Source organism: Phaseolus vulgaris, chromosome 2 (genome assembly GCF_051622355.1).
Source record: "Phaseolus vulgaris cultivar YP4 chromosome 2, ASM5162235v1, whole genome shotgun sequence".
Taxonomy (NCBI): Eukaryota; Viridiplantae; Streptophyta; class Magnoliopsida; order Fabales; family Fabaceae; genus Phaseolus; species Phaseolus vulgaris.
Genome location: NC_143499.1, coordinates 43,692,117 through 43,708,107, shown reverse-complemented (window position 1 = coordinate 43,708,107; position 15,991 = coordinate 43,692,117). Strand labels below are relative to the sequence as shown.

Genomic DNA, 15,991 nt, shown 5'->3' with positions numbered 1-15,991 from the left:
TTATTGACTAGGCAAGTTGGCATGTGACAATGGAATGAGAGCATGTGTGACTTGTTTGTTTGTGTATTTGAAGTAAAACTTCGTACAATTTCTTATTCTCATATCTCTAAAGTATAAAATTTGTGTTACATTTCTGTCCTATCGGATAACGGGTGTATTCATATTTGTGTCCGTACTCATTGTTCAAAATATTAATTAAATATTTTTTATATAAAAAAATAAAGATAATAAAGAAAAGATTATAATAAATAAAAATTACACATAATTGAATTTTTACAATGATAAACACATTTTTTTTTCAAATGTTGAGAGGAAAAATATTTCGAGGATTTGGTGAATTTGATAGATATTGAATGAGTTGAATGGTTGAAAAGATAATGAAAATTTGTGTAATGAGAATACTTCAAATGAAACAAAATTAAGAATAAAAGAAAAGTAAGTTTTTTTAAGTTACTTAATACACTAAAGATTTACATAATTGAACACTCAAAATTATAGTGAGATTTTTTAATGTAAAAAAATTGAACACTCAAAATTATAGTGAGATTTTTTAATGTAAACAAAATATTAAAAAAATAGAAGTGATCTAATGTAGAGTATTAAAATGATTAAATTTGATAATATTGAAGTTTACATTTTCTGAAATGCAAAATATATCATTTGTGAACAAATTGTACAAAGGATAAAAATGTATAGTAAGACTAGATATCAAATATTAATTAAGAAGTGGAACAATTGAGAGATAAATTATGGTGCAATTTTATGTGTTTATTATGGATTTGGATAAAAAAAATAAAATTACAAGGGAAGCTGTGTCTAAGTAGAATTTATATTAAGTCGTGTCACATGCATATAACTTTGGTTTAGAATCTTTACATGTAAAAGTCAAGTCATCCTAAGACGACTTTAGTTGAATTAAAATCAAAATTTTGATTAATTTTAAATATAATCTTAAGTAAAGTCGTGTCAATCATCCACAACTTCAGTTTATTAATTTAATTGTGTTAAAACTTTAGCCCTAACCAAAAAATAAACGAAAAGTCTAAAATAAACAAAAAGTCTCTAAAATACTAAAAAAACAACTATTCAGAAATGGTTGATTTTTCAAAATTTTGATATTCTCATCCTCTTTCAATATTGACCATGACATTATTTATCTTATTTTGTGTATCTTTCATTTTAATGCATCTCAATCCGATTTCTCTATAAAAAATTATTATTATTTGAAATTTTTTTCCTACAAAATTTTAATATTTTTGATAATTCAATTAATTATTTTATTTAAAATAAATAAATATTTTAAAAAACAGAAAAAATAAATAAATTTCATACAACTTAAGTGATATCAGCCATAAATAACTTTACTTAGTGTTAAATTCAAATTAATCAAAATCGTGCTTTTGCACGATGTTTTTGTTATTTCGATTCAATTAAAGTTATTTTAGACTAATATTACTTCAACATGAAATTTTTGTAAACTGAAATCGTATGCATATTTTTTTTTTAAACTGCATAAAGTCTTGTAAATTAGACACGAAGTCTAAAATTCCATGATAAACTTTTTTACCTAAATTCGTAAACTTCTAAAATTCCATGATAATTTTTTATACCTAAATTCGTAAGATGCCTAAGAAAAATAAAAATAAAAGAAAAATTTAATAGTTAAAAATAAAAAGCATAAATAAAGTTTAATGTAATTGTTCAAAATAAAGTCGAAATTCTGGTAATAGTATATAAACACACTCAAGTGCATCTAAATATTCTTAAAAAAACCCCAAAATCTATAAATTTAACCTTAACTTACTCTATGAATCTAGATAAATACAATAAGCCGATAATAGAAGAGTGGTGAGAGAGAAAGAAAGTTGGAAGCAGACAAGTGAATTGCGGATTTTTACAGCATAGATAGATAGATTTGATTTCATTAGCACCTAATCATTATGATTATTATTATTATTATTATTCATAAATTACCCGCACGCCCGAGAGATTGATGATTATTATTATTTTTACCCTTTTCTCGTCATCAACCTCTCTTCTCCGACCCCACCCGGTTCCTGCAACCCCTGCATCTCTCTCTCAAACTCTTCAAGTTTTCTCTCTTCTTCAATCTTCACCATGCCAACCCTTTCCCTTTTTACAAAGCTTCTTTCTTCATTACTATACACCCTGCAAAATAAGGCTCTTATTCTTCTCTCTATTCCCTCTTCTCAACAAGGTGACCATGATGATGATGATGATACTTCTTCTTCTTCCTTTTTTTTCTCCTACGTGTTCCTCTTCTTAACTCCACTCCTCTGAACAGTACCACTGCAGCGTGGGCGCTTGTTCATCCGAAAAGAAATTGCACGCCTCGTCCGCGCTCAGAAAATTATGCTCCTCCATCTTCACGTACTGCGTCGGAAACTGTTTCTGGAACTGGAAACAGTTCATCGGAGAAGACGACGATAAAAAGCTCTGACTTTGCATAGCCCCAGAAGACGAAATCGTGGCGTTGTTGGGACTGTTGTCGTTGTTGTTGGCATTCTCTTCGTTCAAGATCGCGCTGGAGTCGCTGTCGGAAGACCCGTCTTTGAAACCTAAAACCTCATCACTCTTGTTAAAGCATTCGTAACTCAACTCCTTGGACTCGGATCCAGGAATGGCGGTTTCACAAAGTGGGTTACTATCTTGCAGTGTTATCATCTCTTCCTTCACTGAAACATCGCTTTCAGTGTTGCTCTCTTCTTGCAGCAGCAACCTTGATTTCAATTCCTTTATCTGCCAACACAACAAACCAACCTTTTAATACTCTTTCCAGAAAAGAACTTCCCCACTAAAAATTAATGACAAAACTTTAAAAAAGTTAATAAATTAGTGATGAATGAAAATTGTTTTTTTTTTTTAATTCTAGAGTCACGAGATTCTACCTCTTTGAGTAAGGCTTCGTTGTCTTGTTGGAGGGTGTCGTAGTTAAGTTTGAGGGAATCATAATTGGCTTTGAGGACTCCATAGTCTCTTTCCAATTGCTTTGTCTTCCACCTGGCTCGACGGTTTTGGAACCAAACCGCAACTTGTCTTGGTTGCAAGCCAAGTTCTTGTGCCAGCTTCACCTTTCTGTCAGGTTCGAGTTTGTTCTCTACTTCGAAGTTCTTCTCCAAAGCCTTCACCTGATCCACGCTTAGTCTTCGTTTCTTCTCAGCGTGGTGTCCTGGTTCCTCCACACACCCTTCATCGTCTAGTCCTTCCAGCATAGACTGGAACTCCCTGCCATACACGTGGTTGTTCCTCGGACTGTGTTCGTCTGAATGCAAATCGGACATAATCATGGTTAGTGCAACTGGTTTTGTTGTTTGCTCTTGAAACAAACGCACAAAGCATAATACGATGAGTTGTAAATTGTAATGCAAAAACAAAGGACAGAATAAGGAATTTGGGTTAATTTAAAAAGGAGGAAAAGTCTGCAATTGGCGTGGTTGATCACAAAAAAAGTTAGAGACAAGACAAGGCACAAACATGAAACGCGCATCATGGATCTAACTGTCTGAAATAATTTTGAGAAAACAGAAACAAAGTTAAAAAAAAAACAACGAAGTTTTAATTCAATTAACCTGTTGGTGGACAAATGGTCATGAGAGCACCCAGAGAATCGGAGCTGCCAAGTCTCTTCATGAGTGCAAAGCACGGATCTTATTAGATCAAGGAACTTAAATTCGATCCCTTTATTTTGTTTAGGCAATGTATATTAAGATCTGAAGAAGAAAAGGTGGGAGAAGGTTTGTTTTGTTTTGTGTTTTACTTAAAGGGAGGCATTGAAGATGAATTGTGGTGTCTTAAAAGGGGCCAATTTGCAGAGGAAGTAGCATACAACCACTCATTTTCATAAACTCCCATGCTTTGTTCCTTCTCTATTGACACCTCTTCTCCCTCTTCACCCATCAATCAAACAATTCCAACACAAGGAACAAAACAAACCCACAAGCAACAAGAAGTGACCAATCTCTTTCTAACTGGACACAGTGGTCTCTTTTTACTCTCTATCTACATCATCAGTGATGAAGTGAAGAAAAGGGTGGAAGTGAAGAGAAAGAGGAAGAGAAAGTGAAGAAAAGGAAGGGTGAGTAAGGAGTGATGAGAGGGGTGAACGAGTTCACAGGCGAGCTTAGGTGAGAGTGTGTGTCTTTAAATAAACCAACCTGGGTTAGAATCTGACTGGGGTTAGGTGACTGCTACTGCGGTTGGCTACGAAATGAACCTAAATTCAACCCAAATGCAACTTTTTTGCGTTACCGGGTTAGCCGGTTACGCTTGAGTTTCCTCGAGGAGCGGTATTTGGGAGGTAGCGCAGAGTGTGGACAGATGAAAATAGAAACGGCGTGGCTTTCGGCAGCTTGCGTCCACTGTTTAAGCCGGCTTAAGGTTTCTTACGTCACCCAACTAATACTATACTCTTCTTATATTACACTGTCACGCGCTTCAGTTTAGTTTTACTTATCAATATCAAATAAATTTATTCAAACCTCACTAATCAAATTTCTCTATTTAATAATTCTTTTCAAACACCATGTGCTTTTACGTGTTTTCATTCAATTTTATTCAAATAAGTTACACAAAACAAATAAATATTTAAAATTTATATCTGCATATTGACTGAATTTGAAACTATTTAGAATCTAACTATTTAACTGTATTCTATTATAAATTATTTGTGAAAACATTTCATTTCAAGATCAAGATTTTTAGTCCAATAACTATCTACTTTCTATTATCTCATGTCATACAAAATATCAAACCATGAATTCATAAATAAAGAACATGTATATTTAATGTTCTACTTTTGACCTACACATACAATAATAGAAGATACTTTTTAAAATAATTACCAAAACTTTCATAAGCAAGATGATCTCTTCTATTAAAATATAAAAAAAAAATTAATTAGTTGCCAAATTTTAGTCATTAATTATTTTAAATTTTAAAATTAATAATTAAAATTTAATAGTTAATCAGATAAAAATTTAAAATTAATTTAATTTTTTTATTAATAATAAAAATTATTTTATAGTCTATTAAAGTATATAATATTAATTTTTAAAATTTATTTTTTATTTAATAATTTTCTAGTGCATAATGTGTAAATTGTTATAAGAACTCTTAGATAAAAATTTAAAAATGATATTAAAAAAGAGGATTACAATTTATTTAACAGAGAACTCTTAGATAAAAATTTAAAAATGATATTAAAAAAGAGGATTACAATTTATTTAACAGTTTCACTTACACTTAATTTGTTAAAAAAATTAACAATTATAATAAAAATGACATTAACAAGTATACTAATTGCGTGATATAAAATTCTTATATCTAAAGCATGATATTTTTACAACTAATGAAAAAGATATAAGAGCATATCATTTCTTAATAATCGAGAATTTCCTAAATTATTGCATAATACAATACATTAAACCACTTTTTAATTATTTTTTCTTCATTACGTTATAAAAAAAATTAAAAAACTAAATTTCTATGTTGTATATACTTTTAGTCAATACCATTATTAAAACATCAAATAACGTTTTTAACTTACTTGTTTTGGTAGGAGGAAAAACTCAACTATGAGACTTTTTCGTGTCGGATACACATATCGGACACCAATACTGGTAAGATATGTATCGGTGAAGTTCAAATTCAAAAAATATTTATTGGATTTCTGACAATTCTAGTACGATTGTAACACAATTTTAAAATTAAAAAATACATTAATTTTCTAAAAACTAAAATTTATTGTATAAATTTTTAGTATAATTATAAAAATAAAGAACAAATTATTTATGAACCAGTCATGAAAAACATCTTTATGTTTAAAAAAAAACTAAAACATATTTGTACACATAAGTATTTATTATCAATTTATATAATTCATAATTATATAATATATAGATTTGTGTCCATGTCCTACATTTTAGAGATTATATGTATCTTCGTATCCTTATCGTATCAGTCTATGCTACAATGAAGAAAAACAATGCAAATCTTTATAAATTGCAATAAATAAACATTTTCATACATTTATTTAATATATTTTAAAAAGGCTTAGCTCTCAAATTCTTTCAAATTATATGATAAAAATCATGAAGTGTTTAAAACTTTTACAACAACATCGTATAAAAAATGTAGTAAAATGCATCGATATAAGCAAAAACAAAATGAAAAAAATATCATGTTGTATTGAAAATATTTATTCAAAGAGACAATAGAGATGTTCATGGTTTGATAAAGTCATTATGCAACGGACCAAAATAAAAAGGAAGTACTAAATATGTTTGTGGTCACCAACAAACACAATAAGAGACATTTATATCACAAAATCGAAAAAAATTACTCACCTAGATTATCAAAGTTCTTAATCAAAGTCTGGCTATCTGTTATAAACCAACTTTGTCCACCCAATTACTCACCTTAAATTCGATCATTTTCAAAATTTTCCTACATCAAACTTATGCATTAGTGCTCATGCCTACTAATAGGTGAACCACTAATCCCTTTCATTATGTCAACATCTATTCTTGATTAATTTATATTTTAATATTTTATAAATCTAATATATATTGGGTTTAAGCATAATATATCCACACGTTATTTTTAAACATTTCACCGATACCCATTATTAAAAGTGGTGATAGAGAGACCATATCACTCATTTTTATTAAATATACAATAACACATATCTATATGGCTTTATTTTATTGCTATTGTTGGAAACATAGGTTGAGTTTAAAAAGGATGGGTGAATTGAAGTTTGAAAGAAATTATAAACCTTTTACAAATGAATAGAAGATGGATATTTAAAAAAAAAACTAGGTAAAAAAATGTTATTTTCAATGTTTTTTAATCTTTCATAACTATAAAATATAAATTTAATTTATGAGTTGTAAAATATAAGAAAAACACAAAAAAAAAAAAATATTAATTCACAGTCACTAAAGAACTATATTCAATTGCTTGATCACTTAATTAAGCCAATTAATTTTTAAGTTCTACAAAATCATCTTAAGAAAACCAGAAAATATATAACATGAGATCTTGAATCCTATAAATTTTGTTATACCACTACTTGTGAAATCTTATCATAAACGAATCAAGATCTTAGAACTACAACATCCTTACAATCTTTTGTGAAATTTTAACATTGTAAAGTCCTTTTGACAACCCTAGTTAAAATTAATACAACTCGGAGAAAAAAAAACTTTTAAAACATTAATAATCTAGTTAAAGATTCTTAAATTAGATGTGTCTTTTGTATTGAGTTAATGCGTTGTGTAAAGTTAGTTAAGTTGGGTTTTACTTATAAATAAGGATATTGTAATGTCACTTTTAATAACAAATCAGTTAATTAAAGTTGTTAGAATTGTTGATTGAGAAATAGCAAGATTTTACAATAAAAGAAACTTCCACTTATAATTTTATTTGTTTTAGTGAATTTTTCATGAATGTTGATTATGCTCGTTAGTACATCAATCATAACACATTATCCTTGATTTTTTTATTTTTTTTATCAGCAACACATTATCCTTGATAGGTTAGTCTTCCATCTTCTTCACATTCTTTTTTTCAATAATTCTCTTACAGTTAATTATATTATCGGTATATTGTTTCTATGGTAGTATATATATATATATATATATATATATATATATATATATATATATATATATATATATATATATATATATATATATATATATATATAAATAAATGGTAGTTAAAATCTTGGTCGTTAATTAGATACCAATTTAGAAACTATTTAACAATAATAGAAACTAATTTAGAAACAAAAAAAAAATTTAGTCTCTAAAATGGTTTCATATTTAGTCACTATAACAACTAATTATTTTTTGTTTCTAAAATTAGTTTCTATTTCATGATTTTCTTGTAGTAGGTGGTGATAGGACCCTTTTTGAGAGGTTTTGGAAGGTCAAGTTCCTTCCATTTGCACAAGTTATTATTGCTTGGAGGGTGTTGCAAAATAGTATAGCAACAAAAGATAATCTGTTGAGGCGAGGTGTTATCTAGATAAGTAGTTTACGGGGGTTGTGTGATGAGGAGGAGGAGAATGTTAGTCATCTTTTTTTTTTTAGTGTAAGTTTGCTTGGAGAGTTCGGGGATTGTGTTTGTCTTGGTTGGTGGTACATTTGTGAATGCTCCATTTCTAGAGTTTGGGGGTGTGTGGATTGCTTTGGTAGGTGAAATATGGAAACATAGGAACATGAGGGTTTTTAAGGATGGGAGAGTTGATTATTTAGAGGCTTTTGTGGTGGTACAAAGAAAAACCTGAGCTTGAATTACATGTAAAGAAAAATCTGTTCAGTTCTTGTTCTGAATGGTGTCTAGAACTATTGGAATGTATGGATATGTTAAGAAGTAATGTTTCATATTAGAAAATTTGTATAGCTAACCTCTTGTTTTAGGGAGAGTGTAGCAGTGTGTTATGCAGGTTTGAGGAGATGTTCTTATGTTAATTAAAGTGGACTTTTGGAGGAGTAGCAGCTTTTTGTTGGCGGGAGCGCAAGAGGAAAGAGTTAATTTATAAAGAGATTTTTCTTGCTTTTAATTATCTAGCTCGTTTGGAACTAGTGTTATGTTTGATTAGAGTTGGTATGGTAGATCTTCATTATCCTTTTTCACACTTCCAACATTTCAAACTTGTTAATATACTTGTTTATGTCAATGTTGTTTGGGAAAGTGACTCATTTGCAGTAGTTGGTGAGATTTGGAGACATAAGAATAAACACTTTTTTAAAGATGGTGTGATTGATCATCCTTGGTTCAATTAAAGGTATGATCTTGGGTTACTTATAATTTTGCCTCTTCATGATTTTCTTATTTTGAGTGGTGTCTTAATCCTCTAGTTTGTATGTATTTGATTCAGAGACTTTGAAACTCTAAGCATTTTGCTTTTTAGAAGGTTAGGATGAGATGTTAGGTTGTTTATGAGGTGTCATTGTTTTGGTCTGTTGACTTGTTTTTTAGTTGCTCATGTAGAGTATTTGTGGTAAGCTTTTGGGAGGAGGTGTTATAAGTTTTTGTTAAATTTTGTATAAGGGTTGAACAACTCATGAAGTGATTTATATTTATCTATTATTTCATGTTAATAACAAAAATTACAAAAAAGTTTCATATTATATTGATGAGATTTTTTTAATATTGACTTTATAATTTATTCATCCTAAAAAAAGTGATAAAGTGAAAAACAGGTTACTTGAAGTTCCTTTCAATCTCAAAGTCAATGTTGCATTCAAAATCTTATCAATAGTATTCGAAATAGAAAAGGAATCAGCCTCCTATATAATGTATTTGTTTATTATAGTTTTAGTATTTATAATTATAATGTTTATGTTATAAATAAATATAGTTAAATATTTCTAATTTATTATAATTAAATTTTAAAATAATTATAATATAACTATATTTAATTAAAATGTATATTTTTTAAAAAACAATAAGATTTATTTTTAAAAATATTCTTTTTTGGATCTTTTATTAAAAAAAATCATAATACTATATTTGATGTTGGAATAATTATTAAATATATATTAATGAAAAAAAATATCATAATACTATATTGAGTTAAATATGTTTTTCGGTTATGTAGTTTAATTTGTTTTCGTCTGTTGGACCTTTCCGGGTATTCATAATAAGGAAACTATTGAAATGTGACTCGTCAGAGACTTGTATATTGTAATATTATAATACAGTTCATGTTAAAAATTCGTTTGTTATATAAATAACATTAATAATGACTCATTCTAATAATTTCTTTATTATAAGTACTAAGGAGGTCTAAAGTTTGGAATAGTGACAAAAATCAATTCCGTGTTATAGTACATGGACGAAAAACATATTTAATTCTATTATATTTAATGATAAAAAAATTATTAGATACATATTAATGGAAAAGGAGAAAAGATGAATAATAAATACGGACTAATTTTAGAAGATATTTTAATAATTCTTTAAAAGAGAATTTAATGCATAATCTCAACTATGAAATGGAAGATTAAATGCATTTATCATTTAATTAATCTTAACAATTATATATATATATATATATATATATATTAATCTCTTAAATTTATATAATATATCAAATATATATTCATTTTCTATTAATGCTGATATAATTAATTCCTTCACCTACTACCCAATCCTGAGACTAAAAACTGGTTGGTTTGCCTGCACTAGCTAGTTATCTTGTTGAATTTGAAATAGAGTTTCATGCACTTCAATATTTGCATTGTTTGCTACTCAAAATGTGAATTTAATTAACACTCTGCATAGCTGAATTCGGTTGGTCATGCAAGTTTCAAAAACTCATGACTTCATGGTGTATTCAAACCTACAAATGGTTTCTTAACGAACAAAGTGGAGTTTCAATCATCATCAAAGAATTAGGTTACGTTGCACTTAGGTAGAGATGGAACTACTGCCAATTGATTCGGCAAGGTTATTGCGTTTTGCATATGGATTCAAGTTACTTTTACTTTATTAATATACTCCTTATAATCACTCATAAACAATTCTACTTTCTACAATAATTTTTTGTTAGAAATTTCAAGTCCAATTCAGTTTGGATGAAAAAAATCTATCATAAGTCTTTTAATAAATCTTTGTAGTTTGATATATCAATCTTCAACTCCTGAACCAGTAGATACTATTAATTTTTAAAGGAGATTACTCCTTGTTCGATATCTGATTCAATCTCCAAAGTTATAATAATATATTATTTTAGAATAATATATTATTTTTCTACTTCAAATTTTAGATCTCCTTTCTGAATATTTTTAAACCTCATTAAATTTTAGATCTCCTAAAATTTTAGACCTTCTTAAACTTTAGAACTCCTTAATAAATTATTATTAATTTATTTTACATAATAAATAATAAACAAATTTTCAGTATAAATTATATTATAATATTATGACATTCAAGTAATTATGAATTAATATAAAATATTTTAACATTTTAATTTATATTAAAAATTCGTTTGTAGTCTAAAAATTAACAAAAATCTAATTTTCTTACTATAAATAACTAAGAGGTTTAAAGTTTAAAATCAATTTTAAATAAAATATATATATTTAACAGTAAATTAATGGATTCCGTATTAGAAAGTAGGAGTGTAGGGTAAATTAGACACTAAAAGATAGGCATAGATGATGGACCATGTTGGAGGAATAGGTACCATGCCATCTCCCTATCTGTGATGCAAAAGAAATAACTCTACAATTGACCATTAATTTAGACCAAACAAAAGACAAAATCACTATTAATTGCAAACAATGCCTTTCTCTTATCAAATAGTAGACACCATAAAAAACCTTACACATACACTCCTCATTAACTGCTTATCATTTAAGTTGTTTAATTTTAAGAAGTTGAGTGTTGGATTTGAATACCCTCACTTCTTTACAAATTTATTATACTATGGATTTCAATGTTTGAAAACTATTCTTTACAATTCTATTGGTTACTGCACTTGTTCTATGACCAGTTCAACTTTCCATTAATTATAAATTGTTTTGGATATGTCTTTAGTCCATGTAAAATTACCAACTTTTTTTATTTTTAGTTCCTATATTTTTTAAAAAAATAAATTAAATTCAGCATTTTTAATCCATATAAAATATATGAATTTTGGGTATAGTTTTTTTTATATTTTTAATTCTCCAAGTTTTGAAATCACTATTTTATTTACATTATTCATGTACATTATTCATGTTAAGATCAGTAGGATGGATCTTAAAAGTTTAAAGGTGTTATGTTGACATTATATCATAAGACATATATATATATATAATACTAAAGATAAAATATAATGTAAGTTTTTTATGTGTGACTTCTTACATATCAATATATTCAGAATAAAGGTTTGCATATATGTTTTGTGTGTATGCTTTGCATATTTGGAGTTGGGTTCGACAAATTTTTCTTACTTCTCATTTCTCTAATAAGAATGATCTTCTTTCTTTTATTAAGGGTGATGGTAGTCCTTTGGTTAAATTGATTAAGTTTGTTGTGATAATTTTTTCCATTTAAATGATATGGTGTATGAAGAATTATACTAGATTTCAGATAAAATTGAGGTTTCTAGGGCTATTTCGGTAATTAAAGATTTAACTTGTCTAATGAGAAATTCGTCTAAAGTTTCAATGAAGAATGATACGCTGGATTTCAACATGATTACGTTTTTTTTTATTAATACTCGTAGTGGTAAAGTTCTTCGTCCTCTTCTTGTTAGATGAGAGTTTCCTTTATCAGGCTGGGTTAAAATTAACACTGATGGGGTTGTTAGGGGTATCCTGGTCTTGTTACTTGTGGAGGTATTTTCCGTGGGAGTATGAGGGAGTTTATTGGTGTTTTCTCTATGTTTCTTGAAGTTCAGACTGTTATGGTTGCTGAGTTTTATGGAGTTATACATGCTATGGAGGAAGCTCAAAAGATGGGTTTACTAATGTCTGGCTTGAATGTGATTTTGTCTTGATTTGTGTTGTGTTTACTACTAGGACTAGTGTTCGGTGGATGCATAATAATCGATGAAATACTTGTCTTAATTACTGTGGAAAAATCAGGTTTAGGATTATTCATATTTTTCGTGAAGGGAATGCGTGTACTGATAAGTTGGTTAATTTAGGATTTATTCATAAAGAGTCATTTTATTGGTATAATAGTTTTCCATCTAGTTTGTTATTAGAATTCTTTATGAATAATACTTTTTTCATGTGATGACAGATGACTGTTGTTATTTGAGGTGTCAACCTAACTGAGATGTCAAGTTGCATAATGATATCTAACATAAAAGTTTTTATAAAAAAAATCAAATATTATGTTTTACAATTCTGAGGATAAAAAAATAAATGTATTTTGAGAGACCAAAACCAGCACTCACACTAAAAACATATATAAAAATCCCTATAATTATAAGTAATATAAGAATTCTTCTACTAAATATTTATCTAAGGATATTTTTTCTTAGTCTTTTTGTCTTTTAAATTAGTTAGTTCTTTATTTTTTTTTCTCAATTTTCATTTATTTCATCTATATATGATATCCTTTATATTTTGATAGCTACCCCCTCCCCCCTCAAATAAATATACGAAATACAATAATTTATAGTAATGTGGAAATTATTATATACAATAACTATTTAGGACTATTATTTTTATTTAGTAAATTTTATTAATGCAAGTCACAATAAAATAATATTAAGAAAAAACTTTATTTAATTTTTCATTATGTAATTAATATAATAACATCTAATTTAAGTACTCCTAATAATAATATACAAACATATATTCCCTAGTATTTGTATACAAAATATTTACATTACAATAAAATATAGAGTTTTGAAAATATTATGTGTTCCTAATGATGATAGCAATTTACAAGCATATATAAAGTAAGTTAATTTAAATTTAAACAATAATTAAATATTATTTATTTTGGTCTTTGTAATGATTAATTAGTAATGTTATGTGTGTGACTTGCATTTCCAAAATTTGTAGAAATGTGGACTTCCTTCACCACAAAATCATTAAATTTTGATCCCACGAGTACTTGGTGGTTGGGATTGAATTAAAGAAGTTTCACAGAAATAAACATTTGAGGTGCCTATATGAAGAACTATTTTGGATGTTTCAACAAAGTGAGAAAATGAAGATATAAAGTTTATGAGTGTAACCAGAATATTGGTCGGAGATTTATTTTTTTCAAACTCTATAATGCTCAATAATATTATAATGGAAGTGGATTACATGTCAAAAGAATGTAAATAGTGGATTTGATAGGAAAAAATTTCACTTATTCTAAGGTTATACAAACCGACATTTATACACTTTTAATTTTTAAAATAAAAATTTATTTTTTATTTTAATAAAATAATAATACTACTCGTTTTAATTTAAAAAAATATTTTATTTATATTATAAAAAAATTATTTAATAATATCTAATTTTAGAGAAAAAAATAAATAATAATTATATTATATTATATTATATTGTTTTATAAATTAAAAAATTATTAGTATTTAAAGTAATTTTTATTATTAATCAAAATTTATAAACTAATTTTTAATTAGTATCCAACTTTAATTACTAAAATTTTAATTATTAAACTCTAGATATTAAATTAATTTAAAATATAAAATATTTAAAATATAAAATAGTTAGCAGTTAAACTTGGTAGTTAATTTTATATATTAATTTAAAAATTAGTTTATAAATTTTATTAATAATAAAAACTATTTTAGATATTAATATTGTTACGAAGTGGCTCGATAGGCCCAACAAATACTCCTTAGGATAAACTCTGATACCATATTAAGAAAGAGTGGACTTTAAGCCTAACTCAACCCTAAAAGTTAAAGAAATAAAATTAACATACTATAAGAAAAAAGTAATTTAATTACCGACTTTAGCGATAAAAATACGAAAGTCGCAAATCATGATCTTAGGTTTTACACTTCTAATAAGTGACTTGAACTATTTTCTATCTTAATCCATGAAATACATGTGGAGAAATATAATAAATAGAAAAAAAAATATAATTTATTTTTGTTTTTTATAATATATGTGTTTCTACTAGGGAGATGAGACCTAGAGAACTATTGAAGTCTTCTTCTCCTTCCTTCAATCAGGCAGGTGACTGGGTGATGGGCTGAGATTCTTCTCGTCCTCCTGCTCCTCGGTCTCGGGTGGATACCGGATGGTGAGGGTACCTGCGAATGCATTCCGACGCTCAAGTCAGTAAAGCGGGTGGTCAGCTCACAGGTAGGTGAACAGTAATAAATGACGTACCTTACTCCTTGGGATGCGTGCTATTTATATTATTCTAATGAGTCTAACTTATTGGGCTCGTTTATCGAGGTGGATACCTTTTATGGTTGTATTACCTAATTCTTAATCGATGGATTAGCTTCGCTGACCTTGGTTTGAGAGGATAATCAGGATTGGTCGTCGGCCGTCGGCCTTAGGCACGAGTCGGCCATCGGCCAGATTGCTTGCTCTTGGTTGTCTCGGCCGAGTCTTCGAAGGTCTCGGCCAGATGGGTCGTCAGCCAAGTCTTCTCAGGTTTTGGGCAGGGTCCCGATCAGGTTGACCCGATCTCGAGCAGGGAGACCAAGGGTCGACCTCGCCAATACCGGTACAATATAGTTAAATGAATTTATTAAAAGTAATTATTAAATATTTGATATATGATTTCTTTTGGCAACTAATATAAACACATAATATAATCATAAATAGAGATATCACTTATACTACGAGATTTTTTGTTTAATATGTTAATAAAGGATGAATTATTTTATAGAATGAAATAATAAAATATCAATGAATGCACTAATAAGTAGTCACACTTGGGAGTTACAAGTTAATTAAACTAATAATTGTATATTGAAACTCGCTTAGGATTGTCTAATCATCATACCAAATTTGTGAAACGCCAATGAAAACCTTCAACGACCATTTAACCCTTTTTTGTCACGAAACTCAAATTTTCTACTTCAATCTATCTTCACTGCCCTCACAAATCATAAGGGATTTGACTATTTTTCCCCCGCTTATAGACACGTCTTTTTAAATGTAAATGGTATATTTATTCCCTTCAAAATGAATATTGGTGTTTATTTTATATACATTGAAAGCGTAAAACACTTCTACTTTATTACAAATTATTTTATGATAAAAAAATGTAAAATTAAAGTAAGCTGTTAGAATTTTGTTGATTATGGTATGAGAGGCTAAAATAAGTATATTTTAGATTATAGAAATGTATCTTGATGATTTAATTCTTGCAAATAAAGTACTTTTTATAAATACTTATTTTATTTTGTGTTATGCCAATTCAAAAATAAATAAATAAAACATAAATACAACTTGGTTAAAATCTTTCCTTGAAACTGTCTAACATATACTAATTATTATCATAAGATATTTTTAAATGACGATCAGTTTTAACT

The 15,991-nt window shown here is 27.8% G+C and overlaps 1 protein-coding gene across 1 annotated transcript; it reads right to left on the bottom strand.

Annotated features, from left to right (window-relative positions):
• Nucleotides 1–1,697: 1,697 nt before the first annotated feature.
• LOC137812371 (homeobox-leucine zipper protein ATHB-16) lies at nt 1,698–4,210 on the bottom strand. The gene is made up of 3 exons (XM_068614317.2): nt 3,591–4,210; nt 2,910–3,283; nt 1,698–2,760 (listed from the first exon to the last, which is right to left on the bottom strand). The coding sequence occupies exons 1-3, from the start codon at nt 3,649–3,651 to the stop codon at nt 2,284–2,286; spliced, it is 912 nt and encodes a 303-aa protein (XP_068470418.1). The 5' UTR covers nt 3,652–4,210; the 3' UTR covers nt 1,698–2,283.
• Between the last annotated feature and the right edge of the window lie 11,781 nt (nt 4,211–15,991).

Bases quoted from the DNA above. Each gene is read 5' to 3' on its own strand.
- LOC137812371 (XM_068614317.2), bottom strand. From the start codon at position 3,651: ATGAAGAGACTTGGCAGCTCCGATTCTCTGGGTGCTCTCATGACCATT. The intron at 3,284-3,590 runs GTTAATTGAATT...ATTTGCATTCAG, and splicing joins GACCATTTGTCCACCAACAG to ACGAACACAGTCCGAGGAAC. The intron at 2,761-2,909 runs GTAGAATCTCGT...TTGTGTTGGCAG, and splicing joins ACGAAGCCTTACTCAAAGAG to ATAAAGGAATTGAAATCAAG.